General features: G+C 43.0%; 1 protein-coding gene across 2 annotated transcripts in view; it reads left to right on the forward strand.

The window, feature by feature from the left end:
- The window catches only part of LOC308405867 (nectin-2), a 94,786-nt gene that overhangs the window by 42,638 nt on the left and 27,129 nt on the right, over positions 1–25,019 (forward strand). Inside the window, exon 7 of one of the 2 annotated variants that reach the window (XM_080896639.1) lies at positions 4,112–9,210. The exons of the other annotated variant lie outside the window; for it this stretch is intronic. Within the exon in view, the coding sequence (XP_080752765.1) occupies positions 4,112–4,680 (569 nt within the window). The 3' untranslated portion in view covers positions 4,681–9,210. Of the gene's footprint in view, positions 1–4,111; positions 9,211–25,019 lie in introns of those variants that run through there. 2 annotated transcript variants of the gene reach the window in all.

A 25,019-nucleotide genomic window follows, 5' to 3' on the forward strand; every position in this document is an offset into this window, starting at 1 on the left:
CGCCTGTATCTGTCTGCGTCTGTCGTTGTGTGTCTCCGGCCATGCGAAAACAGCCAGAGAACAGGTCTGATGGAGCCAAGTCTCCCTCCAGCCTGCAACTGGCCCCCTTCCCACCCCTAATTAGCACACACAAACACACATTTCTGGAGACACACACTCGCACAGACACACTCAGCTGTGTTCAATAACTTAACATACTGACAGAGAATACTACTAAGGGATGCTCTAGGTGCAGCCCAGCACAACATCCGAGCAGTGATGACCATGGAGCACGTGTGTATGTATGTGAATGAGACCATGCATGTTTTTTGGACGGCTGCAGCAAACGTTACTTCTGCTCCATCTCTCTCATTACTCGCGGTCACTTGGAGCGTACAGTTGTGTTGGACATGACTTCATAAGGACCATGCTGTCTTTTTGGCTTCCACAGTATGTTGTGTGTCTCTGTGTGTGTGAGTTTTATGTTGTTGTTTTTTTTGGGGGTTTTTTTTTTTTTTTTGGGGGGGGGGGTCATACTGCATGTTTGGTTTTCTCCCCACATTATCTACACAGCATGCATATTGCAGTTTTTCCATCTGGTTCATTCGTCAGCATGTCTTTGAGGTGTCCTCTCGTCACTCACTCAAATTCCACTGGTGCTTTGTTAGGTTGTGACTGAGTCTGCACTTGGAGTCTGTGATGGCTCCTTTACATCTCTTTTTGTGAATCTTTTAAATGTTGTCTCCAGAAGGGTAGAATAAAACATGATGTATTATCCACAAAAGGATTTACCAGCGCAGACTTTGAAAAAAAAATACTCTTAAGAACTGACTTGAGTTACGCATTAAATATAATTAGATGAGTAGAATTCAGAGAGAATTTGCATTTGATTTTCAGCGTAATTCCCTTTGATGTGACAGCAGTGTGTGGCAGCATCGGGCCCAAACTTGGCACTGAGATTTTCACCACGTAGCATGTGGTGGAGCTCCACAGAGTCGGAGGTGATAATGCATTTCTTGTGTTCCTGTTACAAGTGGACACCGAGGGCTAGCTCTCACTCTCATGTGTGTGTGAAGGGGAATGTTTAGCACAGCTTGGGGGGGGGGGGGGATCTGTGTGCAAGGGGAAAGTAGTGTGAGAAGATGTACGAAAGGAAAGAAAAATGTACCCGCATTATTAATTCTTTCCCTAGGCATGTGTTGAAAGTGAAACACAGAGGAGGAGAGCACAGAGAAGTAACACATGACAGAAATACAAACGCAAATTGGACAGGGAAAATGGATTTGGAGGGCTGAAGGAGCGTGTGCAGGAGACAGCTAGTGAAGTGGAGGCAGAGATGGAGAAAATGGTAGCAGAACTGAGGAGAGGAAGAAAAGAGTGAAGCACAGGTGTAGACAGCAGTAGACTACCATTCTCTCTTTTGACACGAATCAGTGTTACACGAGTAATACTGTCAGCTCTCTGTACAGTTAACAAGAGAGGCCGGCTTCTGTTGGATTTCAAATGGAACCGACAATAAGAATCGAGCTGATTTGCTACTTTCGAATTTAGGCAGGGATTTCAACGGCAGCGTCTACCGGTTAATCCTCTGCCGCAGCTGGTGAAAGTGCAGAGTGTGGAAAGGAAAGCAAGAGCGGTAAGAGAGGATGTTCGGCTTAACCGAGGGCTCTTGATCACTTTCTGCCAGAGTCTGAAATTAAAAAATACATTTTCTCACCACAATTTATTTGGTTTTATTCTGTAGTTAATGCGCTCAAACCTGAGTGGAGCGGTAGCACTTTGGAGTGACAGATAACAAACAGCCTATATTCCATTACATCATGTTTCAACAAAGTGCATTGTTGCAGAAAGAGCAACATGAAAGCCTTTAATTTCATTCTGAGGCATCACGAAGTAATGAGTACAATAAATAAGAAATCGGAGACGTGAATGCTTTGAACCCTGTAAAAGTAGGAATAATGTATATTGAGACATCATTTTCCGTTCCTACTTCAAGCAGGCTTACTTTTATATCTTCCAAGAAGGCATGCTGCAGGAACAGCTTACGGAATAAAGTCTAAGCTGTCTTTCTAATTTGTTATTCCTGTCTGAGTTATACCACTCGTTATGTCGTCGGCATATTCCCTTTAACGTTTGTAGAACACTTCTATCCAAAGCTTTGGCGTACAGCGAATGCAAACATTATTCTGGTTTTATTCTCGCTGCCCACTGAGTCAGAGATGACACTGCAGCACATGGGAAAACGGTCACAGGTTGTGTTTGTGGGGAGTTGTCAGAGTCCCTGAAAGCACTTAGAGCCCTGAACTCATGACCCCCGAAGCCCGTACAAAGCAGCAACATCCTGCTTGTGTTAATAGTGTTACTAGTCTAGGCTAGTCTGTGCCCGTGACACAATCAGCTAAAAGATTTTAGAACTTCCTGAATTTAATGTTTTCATTTAGTCACGTTCCTTTATAACTGTCTGAAGTCTGAACTGGAACATTAGAATAGCTTTGATATCGGCACTGACTCGTGCATTTTTATTGACACGACAAATGGAAGCATTTCATTTAATACACAGCCCCAGTCTGAACTGTTAGCTGACTTTCATGCAGAAGCAATTGAATTTGTTGCCGTTGAAATACCTGCTTTAAAATACAGCACTAGTATTACTGAAGGGGAATATCAGGGGAGGAGAAAGTACAAGTTCAGAAAAAGAGTACTGACAAGTCACATGGGACCTCTTTACAACCCTGATTTAGACAGCACTGCTTATCCCTGGAGTTTTTTGTACAAAGACGCACAAACAGGGATGCTGTGTGTTTGATTGCAGAGCCCTAGTTTCAGTCATAGCCTCCTGAGCTAGTTTGCACTCTAACAAAGCCTTTGTCAATATTAAAATGAACTAAAGTGACTTATTTTTCTTGTGTATGTGTAATGCCAGAGGAAAAATGGACCCACATATAAGACTGATGCGCACTCAACCAGTGCCTGTGGCGTACAGAAGTGGAGAGGGGCAGCAGTCTGTGCCCGCGCTCATACACTGCTTCCAGGAAGACTTGTCATTCCGCTGTGTCGCTTTGTCACTCACTCAATCCGCCGCCTCCTCCTCCAGCACCACCTTCTCCTCCTCCACCACCTTCTCCTCCTCCTCATCTAATTTCCACCCTTCCTTCCTCCTCATTCATCATTATCCTCCTCTGCACGGCCTCCACCTGTTCTGCTCTGCACACACTGATCCATGCTCTTTAATAAAAGTGTGTGTGCGTGTGTGTGTTGCACTTTTTTTTTTTTTTAACCCCCTGCCTTGCCTTTTGATGGTGGTCTGTGGACAGACCCTGGCTATCGAAGGGCAACACAGGGGGGAGGGTGGTTGAGACGTTGTTGTGACGTAGCTGTGGGAATGGGGACAGCAGCAGCTTTGAGGGAGAGGAGGAAATGTCAAAGTAGAAGGATGCTCGTCGTGCACACACGCGCGCACACACACACTTGACTGTACTGACACCTCAGCACTCTTACACACTTGACTGCATACATTTCAGACCAGCACCACTGACATCATCCAACCTTTTTCTTGCCATCTTGCTCTTTTTTTAACCCTTGTGTGGTGTTCGTATTTTTGTTACTCAGCCAGTGTTCATGGGTCTGGTGGACCCGCTAGAGTTTTGGCTTTCCAAATTAACACTATCAAACAATTTTATGTTAAATTACTCAACAGATGTTTACTTCATCCCAATTACAAGACATATGAACAGCAAACATGGTTAATTTTTTCCCTTTACCTTTGTTAGATCACATTTATGAATTAATGTGCTTCTCGTTTTTCTTTTATATAAAATGTTATAAATAAATCAGTTATAATCAAGTGGAGTGAGTGGAAAGACACAACACATTTACACGTGAAAAAATAATTAATTGTTTAATTTTTCTTTTGAAAAAAACTGAACACGGGTCTCACAGACCCGAACACCATACAAGGGTTAAAAAAACCAAACAAAAAAAACCAAAACTTTTTTTTGGCTGTCTTAATTTTTTTGTCTTCCTCTCCACTGGTCGAACCTTTTTCTTTTCTTTCTTTTTTTTTCTTTCTACCCTTTCTCAACCATATCCTTTTTCTTCCCTGTTTTTCTCCCTCCCTGCCTCCCTCCTACAGAGCCCCCAAAGAACCCATCCAATGCTGGCGTGGTGGCGGGAGCTGTGATTGGCTCCCTGCTGGCCCTCCTTTTGGTTGCCGCTCTCATCGCCGTGCTCGTCACCCGTAGGCGCAGGCAGCAGCAGGGTTACCGCGCCAATGGCGGCAGTGACATGAAGACGCGCATATTCGGGGGCGGCAAGAAAGCGAGCAAGAACGGCACAAATGGAGGTGCGGGAAACGGCGGCGGCAACAACAACGGCCCCATCTACGTTTACAGCGAGAGCTCCCCCATTCAGGCCCTTGGAGAGAAAAACAACCACCAGCTGATTACCATGGGAGGCCACCCTGAAGTGGTTAGCACCACACCCACTGCCCAAGACATCCTGCTAAGCAACGAGTTGGACGACGCGGAGAAGAGGAAGTTTGACGAGCTTGACGAAGCAGAGAACTATGATCACTACAATCCTGGTGGCCCCATCCATTTGCCTCGCTCAATTCGCGATCAGGAGATGATTGGAGAATACGATGATGACATGGAGTCCCAGCGTGATGGCTCGGTCATCTCACGGACTGCAGTTTACGTATAGAGGAGGAGGAATTGGAGGAAGGGGAGGAGGAGGAGGCAAAAAGGCGAGCTGGAGAATTCCTCCTGAGGATTTTGTGGCGGTGGGGTCTTGTCCCTGTTTGATGGTGAAAAGAAAATCATACCACTTTTATTTTTGAAAAACAAAAAAAATCCATTTTAACTATAGTCTATCATTAATCACAGTGGACAGAATGAAAAAGAGGGTGTGGTGGGATGTTGTAAAAGGATTGTTGTTGTTGTTATGTGGTCCCTAAGAACTAAAAATCAAACGGAGAAAAGAACAACATGCCTCCCACCGCTTCTGCTCGTGCTCTCGCTATCACTGGGACCTTGCCTATTGACTGACAGACAGGCTAAAGAGAAACAATGTAATGTGGGAGTAGGTTCATGGAAAAGTGATTACAAGCTTAGAGGAGGCATCTCACTTGCATATTCGCTGTTATCTTCACTAAAACAGTAGCCGTGGAATAAGTTGTCAAGCAGTTACCTGATGCCTGCAAATCTCTTTACTTCTGTGGGAAACTTTTTGTTTTGCCAACGTGTTGAGCTGTGACACCTGGTGGGAAGTGGAGGACAGCGGTATGAGTCAGTTTGAAAGTATAGACAGTAACCATCAGGTAATTTCGAGACAGTAAAAATGTATTTGCTTATGTCTGCTGGTGACTTCGCTCTGCTCTCTCTGCCTTCTTCTCAAAACAACTCTGCCAACTATCACAGGCAGTAGACACTCTCAATTTGAACTTAGCAAAAAATTTAAAGAACATGAGGTCTTTGTGTGGCGAGCAAATAGAAAAGCAGTTAGGTTTTAACAAAGTAAGTTTGCTGAGAGTTTGAACCAAGTTCCTAACAAGGTGTTTACGAGCAAACTTTTGCACTGTGCCTGGAGGTAAGAGACGGTAAACAAGAGATGAGGGAATGAGGTGTAGCTGATCTGACAGGGTCAAAGGATGGGGAGAGGGATTCAGGAGGCAGGAGGACTAGAAAGGAGCACGTCTCTTCTTTTCTCTTCCTCCTCATCCTCGTCTATTCAGAGCGCTCCTGACAGGAGGAGCTTGATTGGTAATGAGCCGTGAAGTCGCTCGCTTAGCCGGGACCAACAGATTGCCACCACTTATCGTTTATGACGTGGCGATTCCTCTCTCCCTCCCACCTCCATCTCTCCATCATGCTTCCGTCTCTCCTCCTCTCTCTCCGCATCCTTCTCTCCCTTTCTCTCCAGTGTTTATGGGGAGTTTATGATTTATCCAGGGCGGTGTTGAGGTCAGGGCTACCGAGAGCAAAGTAGTATTTTACCGCTCCTGATGTGTCAGACACCCCACTTACTCTACTCCAGCCCGGTGTGCCCTGACATGCCAGGAGTGACTAATCCACCTGGAGTGGCCATGTTCACTCCACTGCACAGACACCCCAGCTGCCTCTCCCGCTTTAGTAAATGGTGAGATGTAACAAGAGCCCCACCTCCAGAGTGCAATGGCATTAGGTTAGACAGATTTTCAATGAGATCATATATTTCTTTCCATTAGCCAGTGTTGTTAAATGTAGTGAATTGATCGGGAGACATAAAAGGTTGCATCCGCAGCAAAGCTATGGGAGTCATATTGACTAACAGGCAACATGTGGCGAAATGGCCCTTTTTATGATGCAGGTTCAGGGCCGATTGTCTCCTGACTGTTAATTTATCCTTTTAACGAGCCACCGGAGGCCCGCTCGGGCAAATATTACTCCATGGCTATTGTACACCGCTGTCTTTGAGGCTCGGTGTGTGTACATTTGCATGCGTCACCATATCTGCATAGCCACTGGGCGACTGTGATGGACAATCGTAGAGAGAACCGAAGCTCCTCTAATCATTGCGTTCCCTGCCCTTCCTAATCAGCTGTCCTTGGACCCACTGGGAATCCAATGAAAGGGGTCTTGATGACTGTACCTGACCTCCTGTAAAGGACCTTCTAAGAAATGGGTTGGCTTCTGCTGCAGGTCATAAGGGCAAATGCAGGGTGACCCATTCCTAAGGGCAAAGATGACTGTGCTTGCGTTTCTTATCGTAGCTGTTTTTTTTTTTTGTTTTTTTTTAACCTTGAACTACAGATGTGAGAGATAAACACTCACCCAGTATCTGCACAGGGCGAGGCAGACCTTGTTTGCCTTTGTGATGGCTGTTAACCTTCAGAGAGGTGGCGAGAGAGAGAGACAGATGACAAAAATAGAGACGGCGCTTCGTGTTTGAGCGCTGTCTAGCATATTGTAAGCCAGTGTGTTCAATAGGATTATCGTCTAATGGCCTTAGCTTATACTTAAATGCAACTCCTGCCAACCTGGGGTACAGTAAATTTGCCGAACGCAGCTGATTTCTCACACTCAATATGAAAATGTATTATTTTTACACTTGTATGTGTCACCAATACAAAGAAATATGAGTGCAACACTTAGTTTTTGTTTTTTTTTTGGAAGGGGGGGGGGTCAAAAAAAGAATACTGACAAAGGGACAAAACTGTTGTATGTACATTTTGGTGTGAGCTATCTGTGTACTATATACGTAAGCATCTTTATTTTTCTTGTGAAAATGTGGATATTTATGAAAATGTAAATATCAGATCGATGGAGCCAGTGTTTCCGATGTTATGGAAGTAAAGAGGAAAGCGTTTGTGGGTCGGCTAAACCTCAGAAGGCATTCAGAATGTAATTTTTAACCTAACGCATACCTCAGTAGTTTGGGTGTTTATAACATACTGAACTGACTGAGTTTAATTTATCCAAGGGCCAATTTGATTTGGGGGGGGGGGATGCATATGCTTGAATTTGTTTTTTGTTTTTTTTATCCGAGGTAACTTTATCTGCATTTATAAGCACACATTTCTTGGAAGACAATTGGCTTCACCTTCTCCTTGACAGAAACTCTGCACAATGCAAAAACTTACACACAATACTCAATTCATCAGATAGACCGTAACGACGCAAGCAACGGTCTGTTGAGTCAGCGCTCGGTGTGTGTGCGTGCAAATCTGTGTGCCAGTGTGTTCGGCGGCTTTAGGACATCTCTCGCTGCCATTGGACTGTAACTTGAGTAGCCACCCTTTGTCACCATGGAAAACTGGCAAACCGAAGATATTATTGTGCATTTCGAGAAGACTCACTCACTCGGCGCACACACACATACTGTACGTATACATTCGCAGAGTGCTGAGATGCATTCGCCCACACACAAAACACCCCTCAGTCAGTCTCATTATGCTCACTCCCACAGCCAAACTGTGCAGAAGACACCTTCTACCTGACAACTCTGCCATCTCCTGACACAAGCCCACACAAATGTGTTCGCGTAGCTGCACACACACACACGAACACACTTCATCTTACTCTGCCTCTTCCACAGCGGCTCTGTCAGGACACATACAGAGTTCTGTTAGTGTGGAAAGAGCTGTACCGTGATGTGTCCCCCTGCTCCAGTGCTTTCTGCCCCCCAAAGTGTCCAGCCTGTTCCCGAATCAGTGACTGTGTAGAACATAAACAACTACACATTCGGGGGAGACGCACACCTTTCACCCAGTATCACAGACACAGGCTTTTTAGGAAAGCGATTGTCCGTTCTGGTCTTGTTCTGCAGAGGGAAATATCGCTTTCATAAAAATGCCACCGCGCTGACCTCCTCCCCCTCCCAGAGCCCTTTGAATGCTTTTAGAAGAGTCGCATTTTTTTATTTTTTTTTTAACTTGACTCCAAAATGTTGTCTTTTACTTCAGCCACCTCTGCTACTGCGACCGCCTCCACAGACACACACACGAGCACATCCCATTGCCACCCACCTCGGTGCCCAAGTAAGGCTTGTCAGACAAAATGCTTTTAAGAGAAATCTGCAAACCTGGTCCAGGTCTTGCACAAGGTTAGATAGTCAGAATATCCAATATTTTCTTTTTCCTTTTTTTTTCTTTTTCCTGAGAGCAACGTGCTCTTATCGTTTCTTTGGCTCCAAACATCTGATGAGTAATCAAAGCCTTAACATCTCCCATCTCACATGCATTAAGTAAAAAATGAAGAAAAAAAAAAAGAGAAGCTTCCGGTGTACATAGTATAAATATATAAATATGTAGCAGAAAAAAGAATTACTAATTTATGGTGTCACGTTTGTGTATTACTCAGTGACAGCACGCATGAAGGATTTATTTTCTCCTGTTTACCGCTTCTCCTCTCTTCTGTTATTTTTGCAGTGCTTTATAATTTATGTTTTATGAGTGCTTTATTCTTGACTGCTGCGCTGTGATTGCTGCCAAAACTGGCAAATGTGCTTCTTCTATACAAGTGAAACTGTATACAAACACACAACAAAACAGTCTTACCCAAAATGTGCTTTTTATTATTGACTGCTTTGTGTAAAGTTGTTCTTTTTTCTTTTCTTTTTTGTATTTTTTATTTTTATTTGAGTTTTATTTTGGTCTTAAAAAGAAGTAAAAATACAGATTAGAGTTGGTATTGCCATTTTTGTCATGTCTTTCTAGATTATTTTTCCGTATTCAGTTACTATTAAAGATTTCTTGATTTTTGAAATGTTCCGGTGTTGCTGTGTGTGGTATGTGTCTCCTCTTTCTTACCTTCATGTCTCTTTGACACTTGAGGTTAGCTGGATGACTGAGCACCCAGATTGAATAGAAACGCCAGTCATTGATTCACACTGATTAAATTTATAGATTAATTGATCAGGATATGAAGTAGCTTCTCGGTCTCTTGTCACCCATCCTTCAGATCTCAGACACACCCCTGCTTTTTCTCCCCTTCCCCACACTCTCATTTCCTGGTCTGGCTGCTTGTCTCATTTCACTTTTGATAAATCTGTGAGTGTGTGTCAACAGAAGTGTGATAACAGGCTTATGGGAAAATGAGCGCAGGAACAGGAGATGCCATTTCGTGGTTTATAATTGTCCTGAGCTCCACCTCCTCCCGTTCTGTTTTGTATATGTGACTTGGCTGGCAGAAGTAAACTTGCTGCCTTAGTAATGGCTAGGTAGCAGATGCTGTAGTTGTTTAAAGGGCACATTTTTCTATTAGGTGTTTCACCGGTGCCTGGAGATAATGAAAGCACTGATGCATTCCTATTTCAGAGTGCAGGAATACTATTATATTCAGCAGAGTTTCAACAGTTCTCATGTAAAAGCTGTACAAGCATAGAGAAAAGGGTAGAGAGCAGGAATGTGGGCATGTAGCTTCAGTGGTTTTCCTGGAGGGAGGCAGCTTGTGTTTTCAGTTGGGGAATGTGCAGGCCAAGCTGAAACTGGGTGAATGGAGCGCCTCTCAAAGGCTGCATTGTTTGAGCTCTGCCTAAACCAAACAGGTTTGGTCAAATTTCAACAAGAGGGCATGCAGAAGTTTAACTGTGTGTAGGTTTATGCTTAAATATGCTGTGTGCGTGTGTTGATGCATGCATATGCACCTGCCTCATTTAGTTTGGACATTAAAAAGCGCTGCTGTTTCCCCACAAAACAAAAACTGACACAAGCAAATTCTGCTCTTTAACGTGCCTGTGATGGTGACAGTTGGTATATGGCAGTGATGGCAGCGAGTTCTCGGTGTTTGCCTGGTGCTTTGATGCCGTCATGTATCTGTGTGTCATCCTGGCTCCTTGTCACAGTTCATTTTTGTTGCAGGCTTCTTCTGTCAATGCACAGCTATTTACTGTGAGTCCAGCCCACCATCTGGCCTCTCTAATTGCTTTGGATTTGAGGCTGGCAAGATAGAGAGCACTTACACAGACAGACTCGCTCACTATCTCTCTCACGCACACACACATACACACTTACACACACTTACACACTTTGACTCCTTTGGTTTTCTAGCTGAATGTAAAACACTACGCAGCAGCAAGGCTTTTAAGGCACAGCTAGTAATAAAAGCCTGTGTGGTGCATGCGTTTTTGTCTCGCTGTTACACATGAAGGAAAAAAAAAAAGTATGCCCATCATGTGACTGAAGTGACCCCGTAACGCAGAACCTGGCCTATTAGCGCTCAGAGCAAATAACCTGGATCAGGAGTCAAAGTGACAGCTCTACGCCAGGCACTACCACTGCGTTCAACCTTAGCTTTCAACGATGAGACATGGTGCGGTGCCCCCCGGGCAACTCGGCTGGCTGGTAGTGGCACTGTTCCCAACAAGTTGATTGTGGGTGTGCGTATTAAAAAGTGTGTTCTTTGGTCATCCAGCGTGCTAAACAAGTCTGTTCTGGTGGTTAGGCGCCCACTGAGTGCTATGCTGGTTTCAGACAGATTGGGTTTCCACAGGATGTTTGTGTGTGTGAAAGTGTTTAAGTGTTATCAGATTTTTTTTTCTTCTTCTTTTTTTGGTGTGTACTGTTTGACACATGAATGTTTGTGCATGGCTGTATATTTAACTTCCAGCTCTGGCAGCCACAGCTCTGATTAAACACTCCGATCGTGTGTGTGTGTGTGTGTGTGTGTGTGTGTGTGTGTGTGTGTGTGTGTGTGTGTGTGTGTGTGTGTGTGTAAGCAAACAGACCAACTTTGGTCTCTCTCTCTGTGCTGATAACGGCTAATACAATGCTCATCACTTAGCCTCTCACCCTCAAGCTCCAGACTTGACTAATAAATCCCAGAGTGAGTGATGAATGGCCAAGCCTGCTGCATCGATGTATGAGTGATGGATGTGGTGACCTGGGCCTTCACAGGAATTAAAGCAAGTCTGCCTCTAACCTCAATTATGAAAGTAGGTCTGTGTTTCTATGAGCTTTAAAGTGACTGTTTTTTATCTTTGTTGCCTGTGGTGAATCAGTAGACCTCCAGGTGTGTGTGTGTGTGTGTGTGTGTGTGTGTGTGTGTGTGTGTTTATAGTTAGTCGAGGGTTTCTAGCAAACACTAGATCTTTAACTGGCTTATTTCGTAGCTGAGAGTGATTTTTCTAAATATTTGGGTTCTGCATTCTGGTTTTGACTCCTATCTGTTACTCCTCACTGACCCTCCAGTTTTAGGACAATTATCCAAAATATGAATCTAATTAATGAGTTTGTATGTTGAAATCGTGGAATGTACTTCAGTGGCCAAGTCAGTCATCTGAACCCAAAGCATCTATTTCCAAAGCATGCGTTTCTTTGCTGAAGACCAGATTGTTGGAGGGAAACCCCCTGAGGAAAGCAAGACATGAAGATGGCAGCAGTACAACTCTGGCAGAGATGACAAGTGCGATAATGTCTCTGGGTTTGGATTACTTTTTCTGAAGTTTGTTAATTTGTCCACATGCTTTCTTTCCCTGTGTGTTCCTACTGAACAATAAGAGCACAGAGTCTACAGTTATGTGTTCTCTGCAAAGCAGCGCTTTGAGCTTAAAGTTAATGAGTACAGTAGAGCTCTAATGATTTTTTGATTGACAGAGAATTATCAATTATTTATCAAGCAAACACTGCAGCTTTGTGGGGATTTGCTGCTTATCTTTGTCTGATGTAAAAGCACGTTTAATATGTTTTGGGTTTCTGACAAAACGCGAAAGTCAAAGACTTCACCTCAGGCTATATTGTGATTGGCTTCTTATGCTTCCACACCAGTAATAGCTGTGACAGGATGGATTATGCTTTCAGGTCGTCTCTCTGTCTGTACATCCATCTATTGTTGTAAACATGATATCTCTCAAACAGCTCAGGGGAATTTTGTTCTTTTACAAATTTGCCACAAACATTTACTCGGATGCAAAAATGAACTGATGAAAGTTTAGTGGTCAAAGGTCAGCATGGCCTTACAAAACAAATTTTCTAAATGAAGATATTTGCATGCTAATTGTGACAAGTTTTCAAAGAATTTAATAGGATGAAGTGATGATATTTTGTCTCCAAAGGTCAGCTTCCATGTTTTTCTCGCCATTATTCAGCGGCATAACTAAGGAAGAGAAGCAGAGGCTGTGGTCTCATTTGACCAGGTACTGAATTCATAATGCTAATCTTCAGTGCCCACCTGCTGAATAAAATCTTTAATAGATGTGAGAAAAGCAAGTCAAGACCAACATGCGTGTTAAATCCAGCTTCACTGGAGATGTGGAAACCAATGGTGGCTGATTCTCTGCTTCTCAGTTCCCACTATTTTATAGATTTGGTACAAGTCATTCATCCATTATATCTTCTAACAGCCAACACAGTGGTTAGCACTGTCGCCTCATAGCAAGAAGGTTCTAGGTTCGAATCCCTCCAGCTGGCAGGGGCCTTCTCCAGGTACTCCAGCTTCCTCCTACAGTCCTGCATACTACAAGTAGTGATTGAAAATGGTAAAATCAGTAGGTTTTAGCTCTGTGATAACCTGGCAAATTGTCCAAGTTTCACTCTATCGCCTCCATAACATCTGGGATCGATTCCAGCTAAGCCCACAACCCTGAACGGGAGAAGCGGTTAAGAAGATGGATGGAAATAATCACTGGCAGGAGCCTTGATAAGAAGCTGCTGCTGCTGCTGCTGCTGATGATGATATTACCATTATTTAGCATTCTTTAGTATTTATTTAATCATTTGCACTAGATTGGTTTAGCTAGTGACTATAGAATAATATAATTCTTTTTAATTAGTGCAAAGTGCAGTCAAGTTTGATTGGAAATTTGCATTTCCTGTCTATCACCCAACAGCCACCATAGTGGTTACGACTGTTACCTCACAGAAAGAAGGGTCCTGGTTCGAGCCCCTGGCTCAGGCCGTTCTGTGTTGAGTTTGCATGTGTTTCCTCTGCCTTTCATGTGGCTGATCTGGCTTCCTCCCACAGAACAAAAACATGCACATTAGGTTAACTGATGAGTCTAAATCATCCCTGGACGTGAGGTAGATAAAGTGCTTACAGCATGAGAATAAAGTGTGGTCAAATGTGGCTTGTAGTCTCAAATGCCAGTCCATTTCTATTTCCAAATTTAATGAGAACCTTTTCAGTCGCTGGTAGGACATGTAATTCAAAACCAAATGTGAACCTCATGCTGGCACAGAAAAGTCAGAAGGTTCACCAAAGTCAGCGGGATCTTCTTTTTTCTCCTTTGGGGACCATGAATATCTGCAAAATGTCAAGGCAGTCAAACTAATCTTTGAGATATTTCAGTCCTGACATCACAATCTCCAGATATGATGTGAAATTATTGATTCAGTGCTTAAACTCTTAGAGTGAGTGTACAAAGTCTGAGTCATATACAGTCTATCGTGGTAATACTTGTTGAATTCCAGTATTTCACACACACCCACAGATTACTGATACTGGCTGCTCTCACGCTCCCTTGTTTTATCACAATGAAATTTGAATCAATATTTTTTAAAACAATCTCTCAAGTGGAGTTCTTAATTTCACACTGTGTGAGTCCATTTGTGACAAATTCGGGGCTTGTTCATAATTTAGGAGTCGCTATGTGGAGAGACTAATTTGTTTGCCCGACCTGTAGTTTGTGAACGCTAAACTGGCTTTAGGTACTTTTCAGTGGTACAGGTTCTGGTGTCTTTGGTAGGAATGTTTGCTATGTGGGAAGGATTGGAATCTAATCTCGTTGGCATCTTACTTTAGTTGAGTTTGTTTTGGATCAGGCAGCGAGCACTTATTCACTATTCACACCAGAAACAGCTGTTTATTTGATACTTAAAAAGTCAAGAAAATTGCAGTTTGAAGTAAAAATGCGTTTTCCATCAACTTAAATAAAAATGTCTCAAGGTATAACCTTCATTGCTGTAGTAATGAATGTTTCAAGCCAGAAGGGGTGCTTTAAAAGCACCTGAATGGCAAATGTAGTATTTCCTCTAAAAGAATATTATCATGTCACGCAAGGTGAAAGCAGAGCGCACAGGGAGCCACGTTTGTAAATAACAGGAAATTGGAAATCATATCGTTCCTCTTCCACAAGCGGTAAATGATAACATCCGATCTTCTGGCTCCTGGTCATGCAGTTGTGTTCACATGTGTGTCTACTGTATGCATACGTACAGACACACACTTATAAAAATCCAGGCAGACAGACGGGGGGAGATGAATGCTCCTGTTTCCCTCGTAGGCCCCTGGCGTTTACGCTTTCTGTCCCGTGCTGACGCAGCTGGAGGTAACTGGGCAGTTGCGCTGCATTGCTGGGCACACGATTCTCCCTAAGGGTGGAGCATGCACGCGCAAACGCTGGGAGGGCAGAGAAGGGCAAGGAGAGGGGGAGTGAGATGTGGCAGTATGGATAGAGAGCAAAACGAGCATGATGTTGTGAGGAGAGCAAATAGGAGGTGGAGGAGTGAGATCTGAAGCCCTGTGCACTGCCAGAAGCTCCAAAGAGCTAGCAGGTATATAAATTTAACAGTGACTAATGCAAGATTGAGTAAAGCGGGAGAAGAGAAGAAAGGAGGATGGAGTCAGAGGATCGAGAGAGCAAGAGGGCAAAAGGCAGAACAGAGAGGGAGGAGTAGCTTGATTAAAGATGTAGTGGAGATGGCCAAGTGAAGGGTGGAGGCTGATCAGGGCTAAGTTGTTGCAGCTGTGTTGATTTAACTTCTTACTGTTCAGATTGTGTGTGCTGGGGTGTGGATGCATCTATCTGAGGACGCAATGAAGAGAGGGAGAGAGACATGGAATACGAAGCTTAGACGTTCAGAGAGCGCCGCTGACCTCAAAACACCTGCACAAACAGCCACCACCACAGACAAAAGCTCCGGCGTGTGTTGTGCATGCATGTTCACGAGTTAAATAAGCCCCAAAAGGTCTTCATGCTGTGACTTACCTGGAACAAATCCTGTTCTAGAAAATAAAAACAAAGAACATTATGTGAATGTGGTATGACCACCAGGGAGCGTAGCTTTGAGCGAAGTGAGTGTGCACGTGTCGGTGTGTGTGTGCATGACTATGCGGGGATGAATAAGAGCGATTTATATCAGGGAAAGAATGGTTTGTTGCTGCTCCTAAGAATAGATTCTGTGACGGAAATGATTTTGATGCTGTATGCAAGTGTGTGTGTGTGTGTGTGTGTGTGTGTGTGTGTTTGCTTGCCCTGGAGTGTTTTGCAGATCAAATGCACTTTCTGTTTAATTCACCGTCTCAACAGGCAGCTCCTACAAAGTACATGCACGCACTGGCACATGCACGTCTTTGCACACTCTAATACAAACATACAGAATGCAAGATGAGAATGGAGATAAAAAATGAAGTAAGTCTGTAAATATTTGGTCTTGGGGACATGAGATATTCTTCTGGGACAACCAAGTCCACAGTAAATGCCGTGTGTTTGCTTTCTTGTTCACTTATATGTGTAACTGCTGTGCAGATGTGGGTCTGCCTGGTGGTGAAGAACATGCATGCAAATATATGTAGGGTTTTTTTTCAGCGTGGGTGTGTACTGTAAATGTTTTTTTCAGGGCTGACAGGCGATGAATGTTCATGCTGTGTCCCCTTGAAGTGTTTCATAGTCAGAATAATCGCCATTGAGTGTTTTTTGGGAGAAATGGTTGTTGTGAAAATCCCTACTATGCTTTTTTTTTTTCCGTTGGCTTTGTGGGTTGTATGCTGTGTATATACAGGTCTGTTCATACATACAGTATTGTGAAGTGATAGAGTGGACTAGACTGTGAGCCTTCATCAGCAGTCCAGAGTGATGTTATCTGCGCTGGCTAGTTCCCCTGTAGGGTTCAAGTCTTTTCTGCTTTCTTTGTAAAATACATACCAAAGACAGCGCTGTCAGACCTTAACAAAACTAAGCGTGTGCTCGTGTGTGCTCATGTGCATGTGTCGGCTCCTCTTTTATAACTACAGATTGACACCTCATTCATGTGTATGTCATCTTATCGAGACATCTCCTTTTCCTGTAATCACTTCTTCTGCCTCATCCTCTTCTCCTGCACTCCTATCTCCTCATCGTCTGCTGTGGACTAAACGTACCTCGCTTTTAGTCCACACCAGACGGGTGTGTGTGTGTGTGTGTGTGTGTGTGTGTGTGTGTGTGTGTGTGTGTGTGTGTGTGTGTGTGTGTGTGTGTGTGTGTGTGTGTGTGTGTGTGTGTGTGTGTGTGTGTGTGTGTGTACGCGCTCTCGAGCTCTCTCACAACGGGGTGTAAAACTCCACTTCCCCTTTTCTCATTTCCAACACATCTCCCATCACTTGCGGTTGAGCTGAGAGTTGGCATTATAAAAAGAAAAGGCCTTTTCACTTGTGAGTGTGGGGATGTGGGTGTGTGTGTGAGCCAGTATGACGATCTCTGACCACACTACAGCACCTGCTAGGGGTTCTCCTGTATATCTTTGGCCCCTTGTTAACTTGTCCTCTACTCTAGAGTCCTCAGTGATTTCAACTACATGGCTTGTCACTCAACCCCACAGCCAAGGCATCATGGGTAACAGCTCTGACTCACTGCTAAAGTACACTTTAATGTCTAATGCGAGCAAGCGAGAGGGAGAAAGCATCGGAGTTTGGAAAATAGCTCAGCATTGCCATGCGAAGCACAGCGCCGCTGCGCCCTCCGTTGTCCGTTTAACTGTCAGCTTAGGGCAGTGATGGAATAAAATGGTCCTGAATGGACAAAGGGTCTTATCTCCGAAGGAAATTAAATGTTATTCAAATTTGGCGTTTGGCATCTCGGGGGCTGTACGTGAAATGTTTATAAACACAAGTCGATTATCGCTCACATAAACATGGATATGATCTTTGCCACCTTGACAGTAATAACAGGTTCATCGCAGCCTCACACCTCTGATTTAACCCAAGCGGCAAATGGAAACAACCGCTGAGAATTATGGTCTGTTCACTGTGTCTAAGAGCTGGAACTCCTTTTGTTGTGAGGTAACAACAGGGTATAAATGGCAAAAAAAAGACGGCACAGAGCACTCAGAGGGTGCAAGAATGCAAGGCTCACATTTTTGATTAATTTATGTTCCAGTACATTTCAGTTTTCCTAAGTCATTACCCTCCCAAATGACAACCATTCCCAGTGGATTCAGGCAAACTCTTATAAACAAGTGCTTGCTGTGGTCCAATCTCCGTGCTTCTGGTCTGCTTATCGTCTTGTGTTAGCACTTGGGTTTACACTCTTTTCTGGAGACTGTGTATCATCCTATAGTTTCCATTTCCCAGTTATTTATCTGTATATTACACACACACTCTCCAGGTACTGCTCGCAGGTCGTTTATCCTCCATAGGTCCCCTGATATATGGAGCTGTTGCATTATAGTATCATGACACACTCCTGCCTGCAGAGCAAACACAGTTGCGTACGCTGTCAAGCACCTGGTTTGTCATGGTGTGTGTCTGGCACAGTTAAAGGGTAAGTGTAGGTGTGTGTCTGTGTGTTAACTTAAGTTTTTTTCTTCTTCTAGTGATTTGTCCTATTTTAAGGCCCCGTACTTTGCTGTCTCTCTGTTAATACTACTTTTACTCAAGTGCTTCAGGGTTTTCTTCTCCCAATTGCTATTCATTAGGGTTGATGGGTGGCAAAGGTAGTAAGGCTGCAGCAGCACAAATATGGCTTCTAGAAGGTTTTCTGTGGCATATTTACTGCAGTATTTGCGGTCTTATTCATATAACCACAACCACTTTTTTTTTATCTTTTCTGTTTTATCTGTAGATTGTTTCTTGCTGGTCTGTGAGGTGTAAGAAATTTGCGTTTTGCAAAACACCAAGACATTATTGTCATTTTGCTTCGTTTAGCAACAAGCAGTGCAAAAAGAAAGAACTTAAAATAAAACAAAAACTAAACTTCGAAGCTGGGCCAAGAAAATACTTTTGCAAATGCAGTCATCTGAGCGCTCCGTATGATACGTAATGATTTCTTATTTCGAAGAAACATCTTTTGGTGTCTCATGTGTTGCTTTCCTTTCCGTGCAGACTCCGAAAGTCTTTGTTGATCATAAGCAGCGGAAATTTGACTCAAACAGTAGTGTGAAAATGGTAAATATTGCTATAGAAGATGAATTTGATGTTTAGTGGTGCGAGTTGGCGTACATGTGGATAATAGTTGCATATGCATGAGCCTATATTCGCTGTGTGTTGGTGGTATCCCTCTGTGTATGTGTGAGCCCCCCCTCTCAGTGAGTAGGCAGCGTATTACTTGTTTTGGTGCAATGAGCCAGGCCTTGTATTAGGCAGGTTGAGCTGCAGGGGAAATTTTGTAACACTTGACCTGTTTCACTGACTCATTTGTGTGGATGAAGAAAAGGAGGGAAAGAAAAGGAAGGAGAGAGCAAGCGAAGGGATTGGATGGCAGCACAAGTGGTTCGGGGTGATTGGAAGCATGAGTGACAATGGTCAAGAAAAGGAGGGGGAACAGCAGCTGGGGCTAGCTGAGCGGGGAGAGTGACATGAGATGACGGTGCCTTCACATTCCTGCTTTCTTACTTTCCCCGTCTCTGCGGCTCTCACCCATCCCTTTGTCTTTATCTTTCATTCAGCAGCCTCTCTGGCAGGCCCGGCCGAGTTGCCCCTCTTCTTATTACTCAGCCCTTCAACCTTAAAGGTCAAAAGCAAAGACTTTGCGCTTTAAAAGTAAAGAATATCACATTTCTCTGTAACTACCTGGTGCTGTGCACGTGACTATGCATATGTGACATTCCTCCTTTTTCCCGTCTGTCCCGGTGAATGTGGTTGTTTGTTTGTTTGTTTTTTTTAAATACTCAATGCCAGCTCACTGCATACATATTAATAGTCTAGTTTTTCATTTGAGGAGCTCAGCTGGTGGTCTCCTGCCTTGAAGGAAGACTTTAAGCTGTATAACTGCTTCACTGGCTACTTATTCTCACAGTGTCCTCTCCTTCCTTCTGTCCTCAAATTCTCTCTGTGTGTGTTTATTTTCCTTTGCCTTTGGCTGTAATGAGTATAAAGTAGGTAAGAATGATGAATGATGTATTAGAAATTGTTGAGGGGTCAACTGATCATTTTCAAGTGTCTTTTCATTTTTTGCTTACCCTTTCTGATATCCAGCCATGCAGATAGCTTTTTATTCGAGCATGTTTTTAAGTGTAACCTGTTAAATATGCAGTACCTATAAAAACTGTTTATAGCTGTGTATTTCCCAGAGCACCAGGGCGATGAATCTTCAAAGATAGCTGAGTATCTGAATGCAATTTTCATGTACAATTCACACCTAAAATGAACAAACTGGATATCTCAGCATCTGTCAGCGCAAGAAGGAAATGCATGGAGACAGCCATGTGATTTTTTTTATTTTATTTTATTTATTTATTTATTTTCCAAAAAAAGAAGAAAAAATATCAGACCCCATCTGGAGATGATGATCAGAATCAGCTGGGTGTGAAAGGCAAGCTGTGTCCAAAGTCCACCTCCTCCCAGTAATTTAGTCCTGCAGGCAAAGAGTTTACAGATTTCATTTGAATTGTACAGACACCTCGTTCAGCTCTCTCCTCTCTGTTTTGTCCTATCAAAGGAACCCACTTTGGTGCGTATGACAAAATTTTTTCCTTCCCTCCCCTTTTCATAACAAGATCCACCTGTTTAGATCTCAAAAGAACTAACTGGCCAAAGTCTCCAATCAAGCCCTAGATTTTTAGACATGTAGGAGTAAAGTTATCTCTCAGACTAATTACAATATACTCAAATGCTATTATGGATTTTTTTTTTTCTTTTCCGTTTTTTGTCCAGTGATGCCAAACTCATGTCGTCTAGCCCTGCTTTAAACACATTTCAGCTCTAGCTATAACATCTTTCCTGACAAGAGTTTATTGAGGAAATAATTATGCTTCCCTCGACCTGGGACTTGCCAAGTTTGTCAGCAAGTACACCAAACAGTTTCATAATTTGCATACTGAGATTGATGGTGTGCATGTGGGCTGCATGGGCAAAGCGAAACTGCTTATAAATACAAAGCATTAAAACAAATGTAATGAACTGCATGTAATTATATAGAAACTCTAATGTTAATATCTGGTGTAGATGTTGATGGCCAAAGAAACCCAAGAGGGTTATTGCAGAATGTGGCCAGATAAACCCAAAACTATCTCGCTGGTTAGAAAGCACTGCAACTCCTGGAGCCTTTAATACTTAATGCGCTGAACTTTGTTGCCCACCAGTGGGTCAGTCATTCGAAACTCATGTTGTGCAGCCAAACATTGTTCTGACTCTTCGAAGTTTATTTCAAATGTGAGTGGAGATTCAGAAGTCTCCAGACATGCCAAGTTCGATATTCCTCACGTGCCTGGAATTCAGAGGAGGGACAAGATAAACGAAATGTCAGGCAGGAAGTTTTAAAGCCTTCAAGTTGCTTAAGGGTAAAATTATGCTTTAAGAAATTTAATCATGTGTAAGAGTTTGATATTGTTCCTCATTTTCCACTTCATTTGCTTGTTTAAAAAAAAGAAGTAGTAAAAATGTGGAGGAAAAAAAAATCCTCTTGTCTATCTTCCTTTTCCTTCGAATCTGCTTTCATTACCCTCCTTGTCCCCCAATCTCCCTTGTCGCCTGCTCTTCCGCTGCTGCCACAACTGCGCAAAGTACAGTTGTAGCCTTTCAGTCCTGGTGTGACGGCTGGCGTGGCGACTGGTGGCTGCGAGCACGTCCGCTGGTAAAACGAGCCCCGCCATCAGTCGAAACAGAGCCTGGTGTTTGGTGACATTTAGCATTTTACTGCAAAAATTATGCATCAGTGTTGACATTCAGCCTTATGCATAAAATTCATGATGTATGTGGCACTTCCTGTAGGCATTGCAGCAGAAAGACGGGCGAGGAGTATGTCACAGCTGAGGCACAACAATCCCACGTGTTGAGAATAGATCTCTGTTGTGCGTTTGCATATGTGCGAATGGACGAATAACATCCTCGTGAATCTAGATCATCAAGCTTTATGAATGATTTTAGGAGTCGTGTTTTTCGTGTTTCCTTCTCTCCATTGTTGTCTCCATTATGGATTCAAGAATAACTCCCTGCTCCTATGCACATACACACGTACACGCACACCTCTCCCTGAGGTACTTCACTTTATTCATTCTTCGCAGATTAATTCCGGGACGACACTTTTTACGATCCCCAATTTATGTCAGCAGTCAGGCAGGCAGGCCTTCCCTCTCTGCTGCCTCTCCTCTTATCTCCTCTGCCTCATGTCTCTGTCTCCCTCTACATGTGCGCTCAATGAAACAATGGTACTTTCTAGTAACGAGCATGGAGTTTGTCAGGTTTTAAAAAGAAGAAGAAGACAAATGGAGGGAGGGACCGAGAGGATGTGAAGATAATGGGTTTCTGTGGTGATTAACATTCCAGAGTGCTGCATCAAAGAAAGTGTGACTGTCCTATTGTGCCTTTACTGACAGACGAATGAAGGGAGGTCTCGGCGCTGGTTTCTTCTGTGGCTCACAGGGTAATAAACATACCATGTCTAATCTACATCTCGGGTGCCGGGGTGTCTCTGTAAGTCTGAGCATCTCCGTGTGTATCTCTGTGTAAACTGAGAGTGACACATCCACCCTTTTCATCTTTTGAGAACAGAGCCACATTTATAAGATGCAGTCAGCGTGACGGTGAGTGAGCTCTCATTCTCTCGCCCGGTGAGTCAGACGGCGAGCTGACTAACCGGTCATTCATTCTGTCATTTGGGATCACCGGGTTCCCGCCACGCCGCTGTGACACACCTGTCACCCGGAGCGAGAGGAGCCCGACCTATAGGTGCGTTTAACCAAAACAGGAAACGGGGTTCGACAAGCCACTGTTCCATTAGAACTGACATTATTCCCGCTGAGTGAAAGCTGTTGACATGTAGGCATCACTGAAGTGTTGTGAAGTGCCTTGCAGAAAGGTTCGGCTTGCAAGTGTTGTTTTTCATTATTGGTTCGGGAGGCAGAGAAAAACCTACAGCAGCGTTCATAAGTGACTCCATCAACCTCTTAAACACTCAGTCAAAATATATCCGTGACCCCTGCTTCGCTTGCGCTGTTATCCGTGATATCGCTTTAAAATGACACAACAGCGATTACTCAGTCAAGTCATATATTTATCATCAGAAACTATAGATGTTTGGTCAACTTAATTTGCATCATCAGTATTTAATTACATTTTACGGTGCCAGGCATTAATCAGGACAATAGTGGTTCTAATAGCAGAAATACATAAAATATATATATATATATATATTATCTCACATAAACTAACAAAATAGAGTGAATTAATAGTTTTTGTTTGGTTTGGTTTTGAAACTGGCTGACCCTTTAAAGCCTGAAACGTGACATAATTGCCAGAAAATTTAGATTTTTTTTTTTTTAAAATGGAGTGGTTATTGAGCCTTCTGACAGTTTTTTTTTTTAAATTCCTTGAATATTAATTTGCATTCTGAATTTGCATATATGCATCATATTTGGCACATCTGAGTTTTTAATGTTATTTTTTGTTTATTGCTTAAAAATGTATTTAACAAATTTTTTTTTTTTTGATTTGTCGGAAAGAAAAACACTGATTATGTAGAGGTCTCAAAAACTTGTATCAAATATGACATAGTAGGTGTTTAAGGGTTAAAAACATTAAAGTTTAGTCTAAGCTCAGAGGGTTCCTTATTAGTCCATTAGGACCAAATATTCAAATTACTATTTTAAACTTTAACAAACTAGTTACCTGTTCATAGTTAGGATTCACTGATGAACACTTCCTGTGTTCATCGATGACATACCTGTTTTTCACTGGTACACTCAACTATTGTTCATTACAGCCAATCACACGTCAACAACTCAAAGCATTCAGGCATGAAGATGCATTCAAGTCAACCTGCTGAACTTCAAATTGAGCGTCAGAATGGGGAACAAAGGCGATTCTGAATTTAGCATGGCTGGTGCCAAACGACCGGGTCTGAGCATTTTTGAAACTTTTCCCACACAACCATCTCTTGACTTTACAGGGAGTAGTCCAAAAAATAGAAAATATTCTGTGTGTAGCCGTTCTCTCGGCAAAAACGCCTTATTGATGCCAAAGGTCAGAGGAGAACAGCCAGACTGCTTCAAGCTGATGCGAAGAAAAACAGTAGCTCAAATAACCACTTGTTGCAAGTCTCTCAATGCACAACATGCTGAAGCTTGAAGCAGATGGGCTACTGCAGTGGAAGACTACCCCGGCCTACAGTGTCGGCTAAGAAGAGGAAACTGTGGCTACAGCTCGCATAGATTCATCAGAACTGGACTTCCAGGATCGTAAACATGAAAGCATAGATTCAGTCTAACTTGTATCAGCAGTTCAGGCTGCTGCTGGCGGTGTAATGGTGCAGAGCATATTTTCTTGGCACTCTCTGGGCCCCGATGCACCAACTGAGCATCATTTAAAGACCACAGCTTACCTGAGTATTGTCTCTGATTATGTCCATCCCTGTATATGACCAGTGTACTCATCTTCTAATGGCTGCCTCCAGCAGGAAAACTCACTATATCACAAAATTCAAATCATCTTAATTGGTTTCTTAAGCATATCGGTGAAGTTGTATCAAGTACTCAAATGACCTCCACAGTTTCTAGATCTCAGTCCAGTAGAGCACGTCTGGAATGTGGTGGAATGATCTGATCATGGATGTGCCGCTGAGAAATCCGCAGCAACCGTATGATGCTGCCATGTCAGTTTGGATCAAAATCCCTGAGGAATGTTTGCAACACCTTGTTGAATCTGTGCCACGAAGAATTAAAACAGCTCTGAAGACGAAGGTTGATGAAACCTTAATACTCACAAGGTCTACTTGTGAAGTGACCAGGGAGAGTATATACCTTAGATAACCACACTGGCCATTTAGGTATAATGTTCAGGAATAACAGCTTTAGTAATATCAGGGCAGTGGACGCATTGTTTTATCCCTCTTTAATTACTCTAGTACAACGAAAATGGAGATGAGAAAAATTAAAAGGCTTTGGGCTAGAAAGGGTTAATAGAGCTAACGTCTGTGTTTCAGTGTCGTCTGAGTTCAGTTGTAAAAGATGATTGCAATAATAATCAATTCTCTAAACTTGACATTGATTAATGTGATTTTAAAGTTGCCAGAAGAAATTTTTGAGCCTTTTGAAATAATCTGGATTTTTGCACTCGTTAGTGATGAAATTCAGTCTGAATGAGAGCCAAGTCACACTTAAAGAACAGAACTTGCTGGAAAAAGCAACAATCCCTTGAATAATTTTGTAACTTGGAGACTCATCTTTTGCAGACCTTTTTTCTTCTTCTTTTTTTAAACGGCAACAGCCTCCATCTTGTAAGCAGCTACAAGAAATGTACATCAATATTATAGGCTGTCTTGAGTGACCTGCCCTCTGCAGGTCATGCACTGCTTCACAGATGTGTTAAGGGCAGTTTTGTTGACTTGAGCATCCCAAACTTTTTTTGCTATTGTTTGTGGATTTACTTGTGTGCTTTGGGACACTTTCTGCAGTTTCAGGGCTGCCCTGAGGCAGCACTGAACCACAATGCTCCCTCCAC

The sequence above is a fragment of the Rhamphochromis sp. 'chilingali' genome (genome assembly GCF_963969265.1).
Source record: "Rhamphochromis sp. 'chilingali' genome assembly, chromosome: 11".
Classification (NCBI taxonomy): Eukaryota; Metazoa; Chordata; class Actinopteri; order Cichliformes; family Cichlidae; genus Rhamphochromis; species Rhamphochromis sp. 'chilingali'.